At 41.0% G+C, this 21,968-nt stretch overlaps 1 protein-coding gene across 3 annotated transcripts in view; it reads left to right on the top strand.

Moving 5' to 3' along the window:
- KHDRBS3 (KH RNA binding domain containing, signal transduction associated 3) overlaps positions 1-21,968 on the top strand; it is a 184,105-nt gene that overhangs the window by 90,181 nt on the left and 71,956 nt on the right. For all 3 annotated transcript variants that reach the window (XR_007126577.1, XM_047725506.1, XM_047725505.1), the window contains exon 5: positions 9,838-9,977. Coding sequence is in view for 2 of the 3 variants with exons in the window: in XM_047725506.1 (XP_047581462.1) it covers positions 9,838-9,977 (140 nt within the window). In the remaining variant the exon portion in view is untranslated. The remainder of the gene's footprint in view (positions 1-9,837; positions 9,978-21,968) is intronic.

The following is a 21,968-nucleotide window of genomic DNA, read 5'->3' as shown; positions in this document are numbered from 1 at the left end:
GACTCTTGGTTTCAGCTCAGGTCAGGATATCAGGGTCCTGGGATTGAGCCTCACATCGGGCTTCAGGCTTGTGAGGGAGTCTGCTGGAGATTGTCTCTCCCTCTCCCTCTGCCCCTCCTGCACATGTTCCCTTTAACCCTTCCTCTCAAATAAGTAAACAAATCTTTAAAAAAAATTCATTTTCAGATGGTTACCAGGATATGGAAATGCAGTTGATTTTTATACACTGATTATGTGTCTTGTGACCATGTTGGTCTGTTGTTTTGACTTTTATGGAATCATTAGGATTTTCTACATACAGAGTCATGTTATCTGTGGAAAAAGTAAGTTTTGCTTCTTTGTTTGAAATCTTAATGTCTTTAGTTTTTTATTTTATTTTTCCCTCGTCACACTGACTAAAACTTTCAGTACGTTGTTGAGCAGGAGTGGTGAAGGTGGAACATCTTTGCTTGTTGCTCTTAGTCTTTCACCATTAAGTATGACGTCAGCTGTAAGCTTTCCCTTGCTGCCCTTTACCTTGTGGAGGAAGTTCTCTTCTGTTCCTGGGTGTTGAGAATTTTATCGTGGATGAGTGCTGGATTTTGCCAGTTGCTTTTTCTGCCTGTTGAAATGATCATGTGATTTATCTCTCTCTCTCTCTCTTTTTTTTTAATAATAGTGTATTAGTTGGTTTTCAGTTGTTAAGCCAACCTTGCATTCCCAGGTTAAATCCCACTTGGTCATATTACCTGTTGCTAGGATTGATTTGCTAGTAGTTTATTGAGGATCTTTACATCTATAATCATGAGGGATATTGGCTAGTAGTGCAATATTTCCATGACCTTTGTATTAACCTGCGCATTTACCATTTCTGGTGCCCTTCGTTACTTTCTGTGGATAGAGTCGCCATATGGTACTACCCCTTTTCAGCCCAAAGGACTTCCTTAGTCTTTCTTGTAACCTTGATCTGCTACCTCCCAAAATTGTTTTGTTTTTCTCAGAATGTCTTTATTTCACCTGTACTCTAAAAGATAGTTTATATAATTCCTGGCTGACAGTTTTTTCTTTCAGGTGGTAGAAGACCAGTCTGCACTTTCTGGCCTTCGTTACTTTTGATGGGAAGAGTCCTTAATGATTTTGTTGTTTGGTACATGATCTGTTGCTTTTCTCTTGCTGCTGCCAACATTTTGTCTTTCATTTTCATTAATTTAACTGTAATTGTGTATGCTTATCCTTCTTACTCATTAAGCTTTATGGATCCAAAAGTGTACATTTTTCTTGAAATGTGGAACGTTTTCAGCCATTGTTTCCTTAGGATTTTTTGCCTTTTTCTTTCTCCTCTGCTCCCATCAGTCCTGGAGTCCCTGACTCGTGTGCTGGTGCGCTTGACGGTGTTTGACACATCTCTGAGGCTCCTTTCTCTTCATCCTTCCTTCTCTGTGTTCCTGACTGGGTGATTTTAATTGGCTTCTCTTCAGGTTTGCAGACTCATTCTTTTGCCATCTCAAATCTGTTGTTAAACTCCTATGGTTAAATTTCATTATAGTTGCTGTACTTTCTCTCTCTTTTTTTTCCTTTTTCTTTAAATCCCTCTCTCTCTCTCTTTTTCCCCCAACATCTGGACCCTCTCCAAGACAGCGTCTTCATACTGCTCACCTGCTTGCTTGCTTGTTTGCTTTCTCTGTATATGGGTCACATTTTCTTGTTTCTTTGCATGCCTCTTAACTTTTCTTTTTTTGAAAACTCCACACGTCAGATAACATATTATAGCACATTTGCATTCAGATTCATTTTAGTCTCCAAAGTTGTTGTTGTGGGTTTTTTTTTCCTTCATTTCTAGTGATTTAGTTGGACTAAATGTGCAGTCTGGCTACTTCATGGTTTATGGCTTGGTTCATTTTTCTCCTCACTTGTATTCTGACCTGGGCCACTGGGTGCGCCCTGGGCGTCCGCATCACTCAGACGTCACCAGAGGTTAATTAGAGGCCGTGCTCACACGCACGTGCTGATAAGGATTCCAGCCTCTGCTGATGGAGCTGTGGGAGCACTCAGGCTGGCCAGTTGTCACAGCTGCCCTGGTCTTTACTTGTCACCAAGGTCTTGATCCCTGCCCTTTACACATGCCTAGAGTCACTGTTGGGGAGGGATGGAGGGTGGAGCTTTATGCTCTCTTCAGGCCTTATATTCAGCAGAGATGTGCAGAGAACACATCAGGACTCCCTGTGACTGTTAAGTTTCTGGCTCGTCCGCCAGTCTGTTGCTTGCCTCACCCCAAACCTAAATATTAGGCTTGTTAATTCACTGGACTTTCATGTATTTACTACCAGAATTGTTACTGATATTGACAGTGCTGTTGGGCATGTATTTTGTTGTTGTTGTTGTTGTTTGTTTGTTTGTTTTCCCACACTTTCTTCCAAATTAAGTGAACTTCCTCCTGCAGCAAACTATTGGTTTTCATGTCCTTCCCTAGTGGTGGAACTGACACGTCATCTGGACTGGGGAAGAAGGATGGCAGCCCCCCCAGACAAAATGCCAGACTCCCACATTTTGTACCTGACACTAATAAAGTTACTGTGTTTTCAGTTTTTATGCAACTTCAGTCAGTTCCCAGAGTTCGGAAATTTTTTTTTTTTTTTTTTTTAAAGATATAATTGTTTTTTTAAAGATTTTATTTATTTATTTATTTATTTGACACAGAGAGAGAGACAGCAAGAGAGGGAACATAAGCAGGGGAGTGGGAGAGGGAGAAGCAGGCTTCCCATCGAGCAGGGAGCCTGATGCAGGGCTTGATCCCAGGACCTTGGGACCATGACCTGAGCTGAAGGCAGATGCTTAACAACTGAGCCACCCAGGCGCCCCTGAAATGGTTGATTTTAACTGTGTGGTCAGCTTTTATTGTTGCTTTTTATGGAAAGGTTTTACTAAGCTTCTTGTTTAGCTAAATTACAAGTATTCTCTCATTACATTTATTTTTTTAAATCTTAAGAGTATTTTGGACCCTGACCATGTGAGGATGTGTACTATTTCCCTTCATTCGTTTTGATGTCTGTATGTTTCATCATATTCAGTCTGTATTCAGTCTTCAAGTAATGAACATTTATGTTACTTCTATAGATTATAATATAGACATTGATCCCAGGATTAATCTTTGACATAATCATTGGTGTATTTGGGCAAATATATCTGAAGAGAACATCCGTGGCTGAGTATCCACTAAATTTTAATGAATTATTTTTAATGATTTCATTTAAAAAGTTTTTTCCCATTCTCTAGGCTAACATATCTAAATATGTTCTAAATTTACTGGACAGTAAAATCCCACGTGTACCTGTGTAATTAGAATTCTGATCACTTTTCCACTCTTCACAATTGATGACATGTTTGAATTAGTGTGATAATATTTTCACTTTTCTGATAGGAAGTTAAAATGATAATTTACTAATGACTAGTTTAAAATGTAGAATTATCATTTAGTCTGTGTGCTAACATATGTCACTTGGTTTCCCACCTGATTTCAAATCATCATATTACAGACCAAGAAAACTATAACTACAATGATTTTTATCAATAGTTCTATCTGACAGAAACAGTTCCCTAAAATTTTAGTCTAATGTCACAAATCTGGTGAGTCCAGTTCATTAAATTCAGGCTTAACCCAGATGTGTTGACTCAAATTCCATAATTTGTTTCTGACTACAGTTTGTCTTCTTGAGAATGTATTTTTACAAAGATGATGTCTAAAATGGGCTTTCGTTCTAATTTTTGTGACACCATTGTAATCACTCAGAGCAGTTTCTTTTTCCGTTTAAAATTTTTAATGGTATTTTTGGATGCTGTGTTCTTTTCCCATTAACCTATTTTGGAACCATGTACAATTTTGTGTCACACCTCCTCGCACTTTCCAACAGGGCAAATATTTAGCATTTATGTAGCACATTTTCACATTTTATTTAGCATGTGCTTTACAAATAATTTATGAATCTTCACACATTTTTAGTAAAATGGTAAGGAGCATATTAAAAGGCTTATTTTAAAGAGGGTGAAATAATGATAGGTTGAAGTGAGTCTTTTGCGATCCTAGTGCCCTAAATAAGTTAGAGAAAGAACCTCCGTCTGCAAGAAAACCTAGACGCCTGGTCGTGTGCCCGTCCCACAACCTGCCCGTCGTGGCAGGTTGAATTCGCCTCTGCAAGTGTTTGCTTATTATGGTTTCAGCTTTCTCTGGACTTCCTTTTCGACTGGTGTTCACACTACTTTTCCTATTCCACAGTGCCTTCCACTACAGGATTCAAGTCATTTTTTATACTCTGCTTTTTGAAAAGTAAGGGAGAGATAGCAGATTTTTTTTTTTTAAATAAGTGTATGAAGTCTATTTCGTATTTTAAACTCTAAATAATTCAGGAAGCTGTTGCCCCTGAATCTTTTATTCACACTCGGAAAGCCTGTTTCTTTTATCGTAGGAGCCTCCATTCCTCGCTCCAGGGGCAGTCCCTCCTCTTCCTCTTCATGGAGCCGCACAGCTGGAAAACCTGCCCGCCTGCTCTGTGTCTGTGACTTTCTCCCCCTCCCTCTCCCTTCCCCTGAGACGGATTCCAGCTCCGCCCTTCCCAAAACTACCCTTGCTGAAGTCAGTGTTGGCTTTACTCTTGGATCCCGTGGGATCCCGTGGGACGCAGCACTGACTTCCTGTGGCTTTCATGCTAGGCGGACCTCCGTGTCCCTCTCAGGGGCTTGCCTCCCCTTATCCATCCCCCCGTGTGGCTTTTCTTCCGTTACCGTGCATAGCTGTCCAGAGCCCTTCTCCCGCTCCAGTAACGTGCCCCAGCGTCCTGCTTATGGCTGACATTTGTAAACAGATGGTTTCTTGCTAGAGGTCCACGCGACAAGCTCATTAATTCTCTAGAAGGACCCATAGGACTCAGAATATCGGTTATACACTGTGACTATGGATTATTTCCACAAAGGGATACCGATCAACATCAGCAAGGAAAGGAGCACAGGGAAGACTTGGCCTGGGCTTCCAAGTGTCCCTTTGCAGGGAATTCCGCAGGGACACGTTTGATTCGTCCAGCAGTGATGTGTGACAACACACGCGAGGGTCTGCCAACTAGGGAGGCTCCCCTGCGCCATGGTGTGCATGGTTTTTATTTTTTATTTTTTTAAAGATCTTATTTATTTATTTGACAGAGACAGAGATCACAAGTAGGCTGAGAGCAGGCAGAGAGAGGGGGAAGCAGGCTCCGCACAGAGCAGAGAGCCCGATGTGGGGCTCAGTATCCCAGGACTCTCAGATCATGACCTGAGCCAAAGGCAGAGGCTTAACCCGCTCAGCCACGCAGGCGCCCCACTGCACGGTTTTTATTGGGGATCCATCACGTACGCATACGGCGTCCCTGGTCTGAACTCAGCTGCTCCCAGTCCAGCATCACCACGCCACTTCCTGAGCCAAAACAAAGGTTCCCCGCTAATCCCATTGCTGGGGCAGACTCGTTTCGCCACACTGTACTGCTTGGCCTCAAAGCCACGCATACAGAAACTCTCTTAGCAGGCGGTCCCCTCTGTGGGCTTAGAGGTTATCTTTCGGGGGCAGCCACAGGCTTGCCTTGACGACAGGCCCTGCTCGGTGCTGTGTAGCACCTGAATAACCCTTCCTTCTCCACTTCTGTATCCATATCTTTAACTTCTAAATTTCTGGTTTTTATGTCTGATTGTTATGGGACTTCTCAGAATTAATGTGTCATAAGCCAGTGCAGAGTCAACCTGTACCAAACTGGTTACAACATGATACCATTGTTACTTACCCCTCTTATTTTCCAGATGTCCACTGACATTCTTGACTTTGCTGATATACCTCTGCCATCTAGAATATTACCATGTCTAAGAAAAATTAAACATTATAAATAACACCAAAACTTCCTTTCCTCATCCTGCCTGCCACTTCTGTACTCCAGGTTGTCCTTACCACACACTGGAATTATCAGCTTCCATCTGGGATTTCTGCCTCTAGTGTGCTTTTTTCCATTGAATATCTTTATGGAGATCTAAATCACATCACATAAAATTCACTCCTATAACGTATACAATTCAGTGGCTTTTCATGTATTCATAGAGTTCTTTGGCTGTCACCATAACCCAAGACCATTTTTATTACCCCCAAGTAAACCTTGTAATCAACAGTGACTTCCCATTCTTCTTCCTCCCTAGTCAACCACTCACTCACTTTTTTGTATTTTACACAGCCTTTATGGAGATAAAATTCACATACCCTACAATTCATCCATTAAACGCCCAGAGTTCACTGGATTGTTGTGCGTTGACACCACAATCTGCTTTAGATTTTCATCATTCCTCAGAGCAACCCTATACCTTTGAGCAAGCAGTCCCCATTCCAGTCCCCTGCTGTCCCTCACCTCTCTGTCTCATACCACCAGTAATCTGTCTCTATGGACTTGCCTGTTTTTGACATTTTGTGTAAAACGAAACAGTATGTGTAGTCTTTTGTCCTGCGTTCTTTCATTTAGCGTACTCTTTTCAAGGTTCATTGAAGCTGCTTTTCATTGCTGGATGATATTGCATTGTACGGATATGCTATGTTTTATTTGTCCATTCTTTATTAGTCAAGGACTTCGGTTGGGGTTATTTGTACTTTCTGGCTATTATCAAGAATGCTGATGTGATCATTCGTGTACAGATTTTTGGAGGGATGTATGTTCTCACTTTCTTGGGTATGACCCAGAAGTGGAATTATTAGGTTTCATGGTAGCTCTGTGTTTAACATTTTTGAGGGGCGCCTGAGTCACTCAGTGGGTTAAGCCTCTGTCTTCAGCTCAGGTCATGATCTCAGGGTCCTGGGATGGAGCCCCGTATTGGGCTCCCTGCTCAGTGGGGATCCTGCTTCCCCCTCTCTCTCTGCCTGCCTGCCTACTTGTGATCTCTCTCTCTCTCTCTCTGTCAAATAAATAAATAAAATCTTTAAGAAAAAAAAAAAAGCATTTTTGAGGTAGTGCTAACTGGTTTTTCCAAGTGGCTGGACCAGTTTTCATTGCCACCAGCAAGGTGTAAGACTTCCATTATCTTCAGTGTTCTCCTTATTACTATAGTACCACTTGTTAAAGAGACTGTTTGAACATCAATCTATAGTAACTTATTTCTGGGCTCCCAATTCTATTTCACTGATCTTTACGTCTACCCTTTAAGCCAGTACTACACAGTCTTTGTTACTATGGCTTTGTGGTAAGTTTTGAAATGGGATTATATTAGTCCTCCAATTTTGTTCTTTTTTCTTAAAATTATTCTGGATATAATAGGTCCCTTGGATTTTCATAGAAATTTTAACAAAGAAGCCAGTTGGGATTTTGATAGGGATTTCCTCATCTCTGTAGATCAGTCTGGGAGGTGGGAGAGTAAGGCAGAGATACTGTCATCATAACAATATTAGGTCCTCCTATCCATGAACATTGGGTATGTTTCCATTTACTTAGATTTTTAAAAAATTTCTTCCGATAGTATTTTGTTGTACAGTATACAAATCTTGCTCTTACTTTGTTAATTTATTCCTATGCTGTTCTTTATGATGATACTGTAAGTGGAATTATTGTCTTAATTTTATTTTTGTATTGTTCATAAAGAAATAAAATTGATTTTGGTATATTGATCTCATTATATCCTGAAACCTTTTGTAATGTGATTATTTAATAATGTTTTTGTGGATTCTTTTGATTTCTGTATACAGGGTTATGCCATCTGTGAGTAAAGGTTGTTTAGTTCTTCCCTTCCGATCTGAACACTGATTATTTGTTTCTTACATTATTGTCCTGACTAGTGTGATGTTGGATAGAAGGGGTGAGAGTAGACATCCTTATCTTGTTCCTCATCTTAGGATGATTCTTCTACGTTTTTATTATTAAATACGGTGTTAACTCTGGGATTTCCTAGTTGTTGAGTGTTTTTATCATTAAAGTATTGGATTCTTCTCACAAGTAGTTTGGTTTCTCTGTATTAAAATGATCATTTTTTGTTCTTTATTTTATTTTTATGGTGTTATATTAATTGTTTTTTTTATATTAAGACAACTAGCAATTCTGGAATAAGTTTTACTTGATTCTTGTGTATATTTCCTCCTTTTATTTTGTTTATGCTGTTGGATTTGGCTTCCTAATTTTTTTGAGAGCCTTTGTTTCTGTATTCATAAGGATATTCATTTATAGGTTTCTTTTCTTGCAATGTCTTTGTCTGTTGTGGTACCCTGACAGTACTGGCTTTATAGAAACAGTGAGGAAGTACTCCCTCTTCTTTCATTTTTCTGGAAGTTTGTGAAGGATTAGTATTAATTCTTTATTAATTATTTGTAGAATTCACCATTAAAGTTTTGTGGGCCTAGGCTTTTCTTTGCAGGACACTTAATGAGTACTAATTTAGTCTCTTGGCTTATCTGTCAGATTTTCCATTTCTTCTTCAGTCAGTTTTGGTAATTTGTGTCTTTGTAGAAATTCATCTGTGTCTTTCTATCATCTTAGTTACCTAATTTGATGGCATCCAATTGTTCATAATATTTCTAAAACACAAACCTAGATATGCAACTTTCTTCCTTAAAACTCTAAAGTGCTGGGTGCCTGGGTGGCTCAGTGGGTTAAGCCGCTGCCTTCGGCTCAGGTCGTGATCTCAGGGTCCTGGGATCGAGTCCCGCATCGGGCTCTCTGCTCAGCAGGGAGCCTGCTTCCCTTCCTCTCTCTCTGCCTGCCTCTCTGCCTACTTGTGATCTCTGTCTGTCAAATAAATAAATAAAATCTTTAAAAAAACAAAACAAAACTCTAAAGTGCTTTTTAGTACCCTTAGTTTTAAACCTTTTAAGTTACATTTAAAATGACTGAAGACTTTGTTTGATTTGGTTTCTGCTTTCCTTTCCACTTTGAGCCCAACGCCCCTCCCCCAAAAAACATACCCCAAGTTGATCTTGTAATTCAGCCATATGGCACTTCTTCATGTTCCCTGGACACCATCTCTTTAGGTCTTAAAATGTGCTTTTACCTGCAGCTACAGTAGTGTACTGCCCCTCTTCTGGTAGTTAGTTCACACTCATCCTTAGATGATACTTCTTTTGGGAACCTGCTCTCATTGCCCACAGCTGAGTTACAGGACTTTCCTTTTTGACAGTTTAGACCTGAATTTTCGTTTTATTGTAAAACAGATCACACTTCTTGATGATTCTTGAATGGGGTTGGAGATATTCAGGAAAGGAGTAATCAAGGATGACTCCCAGGGTTTCTCAGTTGAATATTTAAAGTCGTAAGATAAAGAAGAGCAAGTCTCCAAGAATAAGATATATTCAGCTTTGAAAATGGTGCATTTTTCTAGTATAATAACCAGATGGAAATGTACAAGAGGAATGTGTACACGTGGTTCTTAATTTCAGTAAAGCTATCCTGTTGTATGTATGTCCTCCTCCTTTGTTAGATTGTGAGCTCCTTGGCTGTAGGGAGCCAGGCTTCCTCCTCTAGCTCTTTTAGTGGTCCTTCACAGATCGCAGTAACTACTAGTTGAATTGAGTTGTAAATAACAGTGCCATGTGTCTGTATATGGTATTTTAATTTGCTTATAAGTATCTTACTTGGAAAGTAGGTCCAGCAGAAGGAATAATGGCTGATTGTAGAAAATTTTAGTTTGGGAAAAATACACTTTTTTCCCCCTTTTTTATAACAATTTATTGATGCATTTTCATTTCAACAATCTCAAATCTTATTTTATGAATTCAGCTATTTCCTTGACCTTTCTTCTATTAAAAGTTGTTTTATTCTTGTCCTAAATACTTTTGTATTTTTCACATGAGCTGAGTTATGCTGTCTTCTGTCTTCTGTGTAGGACTATAATGATGAAATCAGGCAAGCACAGCTCCAAGAATTAACATATTTGAACGGTGGTTCAGAAAATGCGGATGTACCGGTTGTTCGAGGGAAACCCACCTTGCGTACAAGAGGTGTACCCACCCCAGCAATAACCAGGTAGGTGTAATTAATTGACTTACTTTTTTTGTCATTAGAATAGGGTACCATGGCAACCGTTTTAATGTCTCCTTTATTAATAGTCAGACAGCTCTATCAGTATATCCTAAGGAAGCCTGCTAGAATATGTTCAGACATTATAATGTTGTAATTAAGGGGCTTCACTTTGCCTGGAGCGAGATATTCTTGGGTTTAAATAGAACCTGTACCACTTACTGGCTGATGGCTATAGCCAAGTTTATTTATCACTCTAATACTAATTTTTTTTTAAGATTTTATTTATTTATTTGACAGAGACACAGCAAGCGAGGGAACCCAAGCAGGGGGAGTGGGAGAGGAAGAAGCAGGCTTCCCGCTGAGCAGGGAGCCCAGTGCGGGGCTCCTCCCCCGGATCATGACCCGTTGCGTAAGCAGATGGCTAACTACTGAGCCACTCAGTACCCCTAATATTAATTTTTAAAATTTTTTAAAATGAGGCTTGTTTTAAAATAATAATATTGATATGCAAATTGAAGTCTTGGAAGCATGTGCCTTCCCCATTGAGTACAGGATTAGGCCCGTTCTTTGCCACATCTCTGTTGAGCACCATGTCAGGCACCAAGTGAGTATCCAGGAGCCTGCTGTCATTTTATTCACTGTGAATGCTCTGAAACTCTTCAGTTGGTCCAGGTACACAGAATTTTTTTTCTGTCTTTGGACTGATGACTATTTTTAATATGAAAAATGAAATCAGAGAGAGAGACAAACCGTGAGAGAGACTGGACTCCAGGAAACAAACTGAGGGTTATGGAGGGGAGGGGCGTGCGGAGGTGGGGTGACTGGGTGGTGGGTATTAAGGAAAGCATGTGTTGGGATGAGCACTGGATGTTATACACAACTAATGAATCGTTGAACACTACAACAAAAGCTTATGTGCTTTATGTTAGCTAACAGAACATAATGAAAAATAAAAAATAAAATGTTTTAATGAATTCATAAGACAGTTTAAGCAAAACCATATATTGAGATATATCTCAGATTTATTTAAAAATATTTTTAATTTTTTAATCTTTGCATCCAAAAGAACTCAGTAGAAAGAAGTAACAGATTTTTCACTGGTGACTACATATATATTTTTTCAGATTGATTTTGAATGAAATAATTTCAAATAGCATTCTTTTATATCTCCAACTTATTTAGGAGAATAAAAAGTCAGTTTTCTTATTAAGTGTTGCTGATCAGTGTATGGTCAAAGAGAGCAATTACAAACAGGTGTTCTTGTGATGTAAAATAAACAGATCTGCTCATGGTACCAAGTGGGTTTACTCTATTAAAAAAGGCTGATAATGGATCGCTGTTGATGGTTTAGTGAAATAATTTATGTAGGTTTCAGTAAATGGTAAATCCCTCTCATTTTTATTTCTTCTAACATTAAATTTACTTTAAATCATAAGAAATTCCAGTTGACCCTTGATCATTGTGGGAGGATAGTGGTACTGACCTCTTGCATAGTCAAAAATCTGTGTATAACTTTTCACTCCCCCAAAACTTACTACGAATAAGCTACTGTTGACTAGAAGCCTTACCCATAACACAGTCGAGAACACATTTTGTGTATGTGTTAAATACTGTATTATTGCAATAAGATAAGCTAGATAAAAGAAAATGTTAACAAGGAATTCATGAGGGGAAAATGCATTTATACTACTGTACTGTATTTATTGTAAAAAGATCCGTGTGCAGACCAACTCATGCAGTTCAAACCCGTGTTGTTCCGGCGTCAACTGTACTCGCTGCGTTAGTTTCCTGTGGCTGCTGTGATGAATGACCACAAATTGGTGGCTTTAAACAATAGAGATTTATCAGTTCTGGAGACTAGATGTCCAAAATCAGTGTTGGGCAGACCACAGTCAAGGTGGTGGTGGTGGTTTCCCTCTAGGAGGGAATCCTTTCCTTGCCAGATGCAGCTTCGGTGCCTGCCAACATGCCTTCCCTTGTGGTCTTATCACTCCGGTCTCTGCATGTTGATTTCTCTCCTGTCTGTCTGTCATCTCCATTTGCTTCCCTCTGCCACGTGATAGCATTTAGGGCCCCCCGGGCGATTCAGAGTACTCCTCCCTTCCCAAGATGCTCACCTGATAATCACATCTGCAAATGCCCTTTTTCTAAAGAAGGCAACATTCACAGAATGAACCTCCCAGACGGAGGCGGAGGGAAGAGAGCACACTCAGTGTCACTGTTGAGGGCACTTTTTAGGGGATGCTGTGTTCCTTAACCAGAGCTATCATTTTGATTGAAGATAAGTTCTCATTTCACTGTCAGGTTTTTTTGTTTTGTTTTTTAAGATGTTTTTTTATTTCGTTGTCAGAGAGAGAGACAATGAGAGACGGAGCACAAGCAGGGGGAGTGGCAGGCAGAGGGAGAAACAGGCTCCCCTCCGAGCAGGGAGCCTGATACAGGACTTGATCCCAGGACCCGAACCGAGGCAGACGCTTCACCAACTGAGCCATAGGCATCCCTCACTGTCAGGTTTTAAATTAAGTTTAAACAGATGAGGAAGGCAGAAACTTTTTGGTATTTTGAGTATAGTATCTGCAGAAACACCTCCATCTACCCGGATGAAAAATTATTCCTCTTGATGACGCATGTCCGTGGCTTACCACTGACAGCCTTTCCATTGGGTTGGCAGTGAGTACCTTTCCCGTGGCGGGTGTGGCTGGTTCGCACTTGGCACTGGGCAGAGCACCTCACACACCCCTACCTTCTTTCCTCCATTTGACTGTGGGCTTCCTCGGTACCAGATGTTTCAAATACTCTGCTTTTCTCTTCCTCAAAGAGGTACTCAGAGCCCTCCTGTATTCTTTCTTAAGTCCTCACTCTGTTTAGTCTTTACTGATTACTTTGCCGTATTTCCTGTGTTCCACCCCCCGCTGGAAACTGTTTATTTCATGAAGTTGGTGCTCATGTCCTTCCCATATCTTCGTGAACATTGCTCCTCTGCCCACAGTTCTGCATCCCTTCCCAGCCCCTCACCTCTTTACATCCTGCTTTTCTTCGTGTCTTACACCAAAATTTATTTTAATACTTCTACTTAATCTACTACTGACTGAGTACTTTTCTAAGCATTTACAGATATTAACTAGGTTACGCCTCATAACGGCCCATGTGAGGGGTCACTGGTGTGTTCACTCACCATTTCTCAAGCGAGGGAGGTGATGACTCGCCCAAGATCTGTAGACCCTGGTTCCACCGTCCGTACCTCTCTTCTCTCTTTGGTCCTCCCTTGCGTTTCACCTGGAGCCGGGCTTCCCTCCATCCATTCTGCCGCTGCATTTCCTCCATAGAGCTTTGGTTCTGTTCCTTTCACTGCACTTTTATCGCAGCCCATGATGGCACCTTTAATACAATCTATGGTGGAAATACTTTTATGTTTTTTACCACTTTCTCATTAAATCACATATAGTAACTTGCCAAACTAGTATGCGCATCTCACAGAATAAAAAATAAATGGATGTGGGAATTAGGACAGAAGGTTACCAAACCCCAGGAGTGAGGTTAGCACACAGGAGTACAGTCGCAGAGTTGGTCTTCGAATTATACTTTGAGCTTCCTTGTAGCCAAAGCTGAAGAAGACGTGGTTATGGAATCACACTGTTTCAGGGTCTAAAAGAGTAATAAAACAGAAGACAAACATACTTCTCAAAGCCCAGGGCCTTCAGGTCCTGAGACCTGTGAGAATTATCTCCAGTGCACAGTCTTAGTAGGCCTTTGCTGTATCTATTCCCTCAGTATACCATTTTGATTTTACCTCTAAAATAAACCTTGGGGCGCCTGGGTGGCTCAGCGGGTTAAAGCCTCTGCCTTTGGCTCGGGTCATGATCCCAGGGTCCTGGGATCGAGCCCCACATTGGGCTCTCTGCTCCGCAGGGAGTCTGCTTCCTCCTCTCTCTCTGCCTGCCTCTCTGCCTACTTGTGATTTCTGTCTGTCAAATAAATAAATAAAATCTTTAAAAATAAAATAAACCTTAAGTCTGGTTTTCATTAATCATCTCTTCCTCCCCACCTCAGTCTAGCCACACTGCTCTTCCACTTTTCATTTGCAGTCTTTAATGACCTGTTAAAGTAGATATTGTCTTCTCCCTGCCTTAGTTTTTGGGTGGCTCCCTTTGCCTCTAGGAGAACATCCAAACTTCCTGCCGTGCTCGAGGACACACTCATAACCTGGCGATCTTCTTGCCCTCTCTGACCTTGTGGTTTTCTGGACTGTGGTCTGGCTGGTCTCATAACTCTCTGGCAAACTGGCCAAGCTTATTTCCTTCCCAGGCCCTTTGCATTCACTGCCGCCACTGACCCCACCTCGGAATGCTTTGTCCAGGCCTCACACGGTAGACAGACACAGGTCCATGCCTAGGAAGCCTTACCAAGCACCTTCTTGAGAATCATCGTACCCCAGTCCCAAAGCTGGGATCCCTTCGTAGCATTTTCACACTGAATTCTACCTTTTTTGTTCACATTTTCATTGGCTTCTCCTCATGATAATGTAAACCCGTAAAGGCTCTTGTGTCCCTAGGACCTGGCATAAAGGAATCACTTAGTAAATAATTGTTAAGTGACTGCAGTACAATAGCAAATCCTTTAGGCTCTTGCTGATCAAGTGTCAGTCATTTGCAGTATTTTGTGTTGATGTAGTTCGCTGTCCCATGACTGAATGCACTAGGGGATTAGCTTTGTGGGAATGGTCATGTGGCTATCACCATTTTGGAATTTCAGAGTGGAATAAATTATTACTGGAGGCTTCATGAATGTTCCCCATTCTTATCACTTCAGGATACTTTTCTGCTGAAAGATGTAAATGATCTAAAATTAAATCCTGCAGTGGGAAGTTTTAACAAACTCTAAATCAACCTTTCATTTCAGTTTCAAATGCGAGAACTAAACTTAACACCTGTTGTAACTCAGGAGATGAGGAAGTTTCCTCACTTCCGGTCTGTCCTGTGCATGCCTCCAGGGACGTTGCTGTGAAGTGTGGCCTGCCTGGCCCTTCGGGGTCTGCGGAAGAGCAGAGGGAAGCTGGAGAGGGGGCCACTGCAGGCAGCACACTTTGGGCAAGTCCCCTCCTCCACCCTGACCTGCTACCCAGCGGTCTGGGCCAGGCTGTCCTGGGCCCGTGGGGATGCTCCTTCCACGCCTTCTTCGAGATAGCTGGCTTATTCTGTGCTGCTTTCCCGCTGACCTTTACTCTGGCCAGCGGGTCCTTCCTCCCAGGTAGCAGGCAGTCTTAGCTCCCTGCATGTGAGACCAGAAACGATAGGAAGAAGAGTGGACCAAGCAGATGAAGCCTGCCTCTCTGAGTAGTGAATCATGTTCCTCAGCACTGGGAGCTGAATATGGTGGTTTGGACCCAGAACATGAAGCTGACACAATCACTCAAGGCTTTTTATGAGCTTTCATTAAATTGGGGAAATTTTCAACTCTGGTTTCTATAATTTTTTTTTACCTGCCCCTTCCTCTTTTCTTTCATGGACTGAAGTTCCACAGTAAATCTTTGGGTGGCATTTCCCAAACTCTCTGCCAAGGTGCTGGGGTGCTGCGGCATTCCCCAGGACCCCGCAGTCCTCAGCATCTCGTGGGCACCGCTCGAGCTCTCAGCGTGAGGGAGTTATTTATAGTTTCAACATTAGATTGTGCCCCACTGATGTCATATCTCTGTAAAACCAGTGTTTTGGCATTTGTTGTGTTGAGCAAACAAGTAGCCACAGTTCTGTAGAGCACTACATAACCTCTTATGTACGGGGTCGGATGGGACACCGGCACTCACATGTCCTCTTTCACATTGATTTCCATGTGATTTCACCGTTTTTTAAATCCATCGTGAATGATATCATAGATGCTAATGATTGTTTCAATGATTGAAAATGATATATTTTCTCCCATAGTGTATGAAGTTATGAGAAATGTTATCAGGAACACTGAATAGTTAATATAAGAGTCATAAATATTTCTCTAGTATATGATAAGATTTTTGTTAATCTACCAATCTATATTAAAAGGTCTTTTTTTTTTAATAAGGAAAGGGTAGATATAGGAAAATGACAATATACTTCTTTTTTACTAGTCTGCATTATTGATAGACGTTTTCTATTAAAAAATAACAACGCTTCCTTGGGATATAACTTAAATTATTTGATTTTCTGTTGGACTGAGCTTCTCAGGACATTCTACCACCAAACTGTCAGAACTCACCCTCTTGTCCTTCCTTCTTATTTCATAAAAACCTAGGTATTGGTACATGACATGTATGCCACACTTCCCAGGCAGAGAGTAGTAGAGGATTTCCCTGGGAAATGAGTTTCTCTTCTTTTCTTGCCATAAGGTTCATGGATTTCTCCTACTGAGCTGCTTCCTCCTTTCTCAGTATTCACTTGCTTTCCGTTCCAGCGGTCCCTGGGGCTGTATTACTGAGTGGCCATACTGGAGTCGATTAAGGGGAAATAAAAGGAGAAAATGAAAAATGTGTGGTTTCTTTTAAAATCATTTTAATAGGCTTTGGGAAGACAAAATCCATGGCAAATAATGTTATAAGGACTCTGAGAACTTGGTGCAAGAGCTGGTAATTCCGAAGCCAGCCAGGGGCAGGCAGGTAGGAATGGCAGCAAAGCGCGGTGCTCCTGGTCACAGCGAGGTCGACCGCACACGTGTCAGGTGCAGCATACAGTCAGATAAATGTTCTCAGCTCCCCTGTAGGCGTCAGTGCCAACTGGAAGAAGATTTCTGACACCCAACTTGCCGCCTGATTTTTCCCTACAATAATGTTAAACAAGTTCTACTGATAAGCTGAGACAGTTGGAGGCAGATGGAACCGCAGAGTGTTCATGTGCAGTGGGACTCTCCTCCCACCACACCCTGGTTGTTCAGAAGCTTTAACATATTTCTTCCTCTTGGAAAATCAGTCAGTCTATTCCTGCTGTTAGGTCATTTAATGTCACAGCGTTTCTTCGAGCTCTTTCTGTGACAGTATTGAAGTTACAGAGATGGCTAAGTCGTCATTTTGACTTCAGGGAGTTTCAGAAGTAGAAGTCAGAGAAACAAGTAATTATGGCAGAATAGTGTAAAAAGGGGATGGGAGATATAAAAACAAGTGGAATGGAAATAGAAATGAGGGGGCAAATAATTATTTAAAATATTGTATTCATTTGAAAGAGAGCACAGGAGTGGGGAGGGAGAGGGAGTGTGGGGCTCAATCCCAAGATCCCCTGATCATGACTTGAGCCAAAGGCAGATGCTTAATTGACTGAGCCACCTAGGTGCCCCATTGGGTACAAATAACTTTGAATGGGGGGCATGGGTATAAGGCAGGAGAGTGCCAGAGGGAAGTCATCCCAAGCAGAGGAGCAGAGACTGGAAAGCAGAAAAGATGGGGACTGTGCTTGGAATTTGGGTGTGACTCTGGGAAAATCAGTCCCCTGGCTCTTTGGAGCTGTAGGGCCTCCTCGGGTCTCTCCCCAAGCTAAGCCCTGGTTTCCTCAGCTGTAAAATGGAGCTAGAACACTGAGCACATGCTAATCCAAACGCTGCTTAATTTTTATCATGTCCGTGGGCTTAATTTATTCAAGCCCAACTGTTCCATGATTCCTTTTCCGATTACACAAAAAGATCCACATTGCAACTTGAATTCTTACAGAGGACCTTGGGCAAAGTACGCATCTCTCTTAATCTCCTTTACTATTAATTCACTGTTACCAGAGAGGAAGAAGACTCATCCTCAAAGTTGCAAAGGCAGAAATAGGGCTATTAGTTAGAAATGATAAAGACTTTTGCAATTTTTATTTTTAAATAAAGAAGAAAGGTACAAGCATGCTTACAGAATTGGAAGACAGTGACAGGCTTCAAAGTAAGTGATGAGCTCTCTGTCTTCAGGGGGGTACATCACTGGTGGGAAAGAGAAGATAAATGCATTTCTTGCACTTTATAAGAGGTTGTGTTTCTCACAGTGCCTTATATTGTCAGTAATTTTACTAATAACTAGTTGGTAACTTCTTGAGGAAGAAACAAATTGCCTTAGATTTATTTTGTACCCTGTACAATGTAAGATAACGAAACAGTTGGTCTTGAATTTTTTTTTTTTTTTTAATTGTGTTGGAAATGGGATGGATCCCAGAATGAAGAATAGGTCTGTATGTTCTGGGTCCAAACCAGGAGCAGCAAGAGTTTGTTGGAAATGGAACTCTAGACCTCCTGGCTCCCGACACAGGTCCTCAGTGGGTGACAAGGACGCACAAGAAGTGTGGATGTACTGCTGTAGAGCCACATTTCAGATCAACTTTAAAGGTGCTAAGAGGAAGGGCTGCCAGAGGGTCTGGAAGCTTCGGTTGTCACTGGCTTTGACAATTTCTTTTGCATGTTCTGAGGGATTATAACCTTAGGCCGTGTTCCCTGTTTGCTCTTATCTAGCCTCTCATTCACTTGTCAACCTCTGGCAAAAAGGGAAAGTCTCAGAATAATTAAGTTTCCCTCTCGGAAAACTGCAGAGATGAAGACAAGTCCATGAGTTTGTTAGGGAGTCTGTGGGGGAAATAAACTGCCCCTCGGTGGTTAGTGCACCAGGGCATGGGCCTCAGGTAGTGCCCTGGGAAGGTTAGCTTCCCGCTGTGATACTGGTGGTACCAAACTAAGACCCTGTCCTAGGCTCCCTCAGGCACCCAGCCTGTGATCAGCTGTGGGTCCTGCCCAGTCAGTAATGCCAGGGCTGACTTGAGCACTCAGGGCTTCTGCCACCAAAGTCATTGTTTTACCCAGTACTTTTTCCTCCTCATAAAATTTATAGACAAAGGCCAAACAGCGTAATAGTATATGTTTATTCTCTTTCTCTCCCAGACTGCATTACTGCTGTGAAAAGGGTAGAGTGTACATCAAGGTGCTCTTGCTAACTGATGTGATTGATACCTTCTTTTGTTCTCCCCTTGTCCTCCGGTAAGTGGCCCAAGGAAGGTGTCAGGACAGATTCCAAATGGAAGACTGCGTGATAATTACCACTTACTAAATTACTGTGTCAGGTTAGGCACTTTATACCTCCTGTGTGTAGCTCTCACGACTGTCTTCGAAAGCAAGGTATTATTGAGGCCATTTTACAGGTAGAAAACTGAGGCTCAGCAACTAAGGGACAGAGCAGATTTGAGGATGGGAATGCTGGAACTGAAGGCATGTACTCTTTCATCACATGCTAAAACGCCTGCCAGTCTATAAATAATTAGTTCCTGATTAGTCATTCAAAGCATTGTTCCCGTGAAAGTACCTGTTCACAGACTTTTCTAGATTATTTCCACATCTGAGTTTCAAACCAGGAACCAGGGTCTCACTGCTGAAGAACACAAACAGAAAGAACCATGACCATCACACCGATTCCTCGGCTTACAAAGCTTTCTGTTCAGAGGTGTGATCTTCCTTCTTTCTCATTAGCCTCATTCTCAACAGTGTAGCAACCTAATTTTATCAATTTGAATCAATTTTTCAAGTAAAAAAATAATAAATTCCCACTCATTATTATATCATTTCACAGACACTTTTTTCCTCTTCTTATCCCCATGTTATCAGTCCAGCTGTTAAATTTTACCCTGAACTTCATTTGTCGCATACGGGGGACATTCTGCATAGGATCTTTATGTTAGCCACTATTTCCTGCATGTCTTCGTCTCACCAGAGTGTCCTTTGAAGCAGCTGTGCTGTTTCACGCAGTTCCCATGGAATTGCAAACACATAAAAATGAATCTTCAAAGGGTCTTTCCTAGATAAGTATCCAGAGCTACATATATCAAATGACTTGTCTGAAATTCTGTAACAGGTAGTTTACTGTGATTCCATATACCCAGAGGGCACATAACCAAACAGTGTTGATGATGCTGGGGAAGAATTGTGAGCCTTTTGAATATATAAATTTATGTCTGTCAATTTAATGGAACACTTATATTTATAGATTGAGAAACCATGTTGAATATTTTGTGGTCCATATAGTACCTTGGATGGCAGGGATGGGGTATTAGATAAGGAAGCAGGAGGCTTAGTTTGGATAAACACAGATTAACTGAAATATCACATATGAATTAGATCTACTGTAATTAGAAACTACTCTTTTCTCTAATCATATTGAAGATGTTTCTAGATATATCCTGCAGATAAAAATACGAGTAAGACAAGAATTTATAGTGTCCGTCACTGTAATTCACAGTGAGTGAAATGTACATAAATTGTTGATCTTGATTGAGTAGGAGATGTGGTAGGTACTTTCTGTGTCCTGTGTCGTTTTTCTGTACACTATTACTAAGAAATAACTGTAACCCAGTTCACAGTGGAGTAACTGGCTTGGAAAATTCAGATTTGATTTGTTTGAATATTAACTGGAAGGCGGAACTTAAGACAGGAAACATAATCTATAATTGAATTCAGGTCTGACTCCCATGACCTTTCTCTTGACCACCACTTTTACTGTGCCAATTTGTATGGCCTAGGATGAGCAAAAACAGACCTAATTTATGTAATACTTACAAAAGAAATAATACAAGTAACCTAAGGGTGAAAGTCTTAAGATTTTGCATCTTTTCAATGGCTTTAGTGTTTTGAGAAGTACTGGTCAGGTTCTTTGAAGATGTCCCTCATCTTGGATGGGTCTAATGTTTTTCTCAAGATAAACCTGGGGTTACAGGTTTAGGGAACAAAAACCATGAAGATGAAGTATCATTTTCATCACGTCCTATCAGTGGTGTCTACTGTCCACATGACTTTGTGCTGCTGATGTTGCCTTGGTAACTGGGCTAAGGTCAAGGTCCTAGTTGTTGGGTTTCCCCGCTTAAAGTTGATTTTTTCCCACTTAAAGTTGATTTATGTAGGGTAGATTATCTACATAAATTATTGCACGATTTTCTTCTTCTCTGCAGTTTGTTATTTCAGTCATTTGTTTATATTAGTGTGGATTTACGGATATTTATGTTTTATACATTGGGTTAGAATCCAATACTGCTTTATTCATTTTACTCACGTTGTCTTAGCTTTGGCCTATGGGTGTTCTTTCAGTTGGCTTCTCTACTCTTCTCATATACCCTCATAATTTTTTTATTGGTTATAATATGTACATACGTATATACCTTTATTTATTTTTTGAGTACATCCTTGCCTTCTGTCCTACAAGTTGCTCCAGCATCATCTTGCATACTTCCTGCTCTAGTCCTGGAATCGGCCATTTCTCCAAGGAGCCCCGGTTCCTTTTTATTGGAGAATGGTGTGAGAGACCAAGATCTGGGTGCTGGTTCTGTTTCTTGCTGCTGGTAGGTCCTTGCTTCCAGGCCCTGTCGGCTGACAGAGCGAGGAAACATATGTATTCTACTAGCCCATGTATGTATACACATCTGTGTATGTTTCTGTGTGTGATCGCTTGTACCCATAGTAAATGAATCAAGAGTTGATACTGATGTCTCCGATTCCAGTCGATAACCATAGTGTTCATTCTAGCCTCTTCCGCTTGCTCACCTGTAACCTTCACTCCCGCACAAGAAGTGTAGCTTCCATTATCCATTGTCCATTTAATTGCTTGAGTCCAGTGTACGTATAGAGTATATCAGAATCATTATGTGTACCTGCATCCCTCCTCATGGGAAATAAGCCTATCACCTAGGGCAGTGCTTATGTGCATTTTCTTTTGCCTTTAGTCTTACAAGCTTCACTCATTTCTAAATTTATTCTTCTTCTCAACTTCATAAAGGTGTTTTGTATGTTTTTAATGTAGTTAAAATATTTTGTCACATTTAGCATTCCATCTTAGAAGCCCTCAATTTCCTAAATTATATACATATATACATATATATATATATATATATATATATATATATAGTTTGCATACATTAAAGTTCACAAAGTTCTGTGGGTGTTGACAAATGGCTTTGTGTCACGTATCCAGCATTTCAGCATCCTGCAGAATAGTTTCAGCCCCCTAAAGTGTTCCTACGGCTTTACCTTTTCAACCTT

The sequence above is a fragment of the Lutra lutra genome, chromosome 4 (genome assembly GCF_902655055.1).
Source record: "Lutra lutra chromosome 4, mLutLut1.2, whole genome shotgun sequence".
Classification (NCBI taxonomy): Eukaryota; Metazoa; Chordata; class Mammalia; order Carnivora; family Mustelidae; genus Lutra; species Lutra lutra.
The sequence above is the reverse complement of the archived record's forward strand: the minus strand, read 5'-3'. Positions and strand labels throughout refer to the sequence as shown.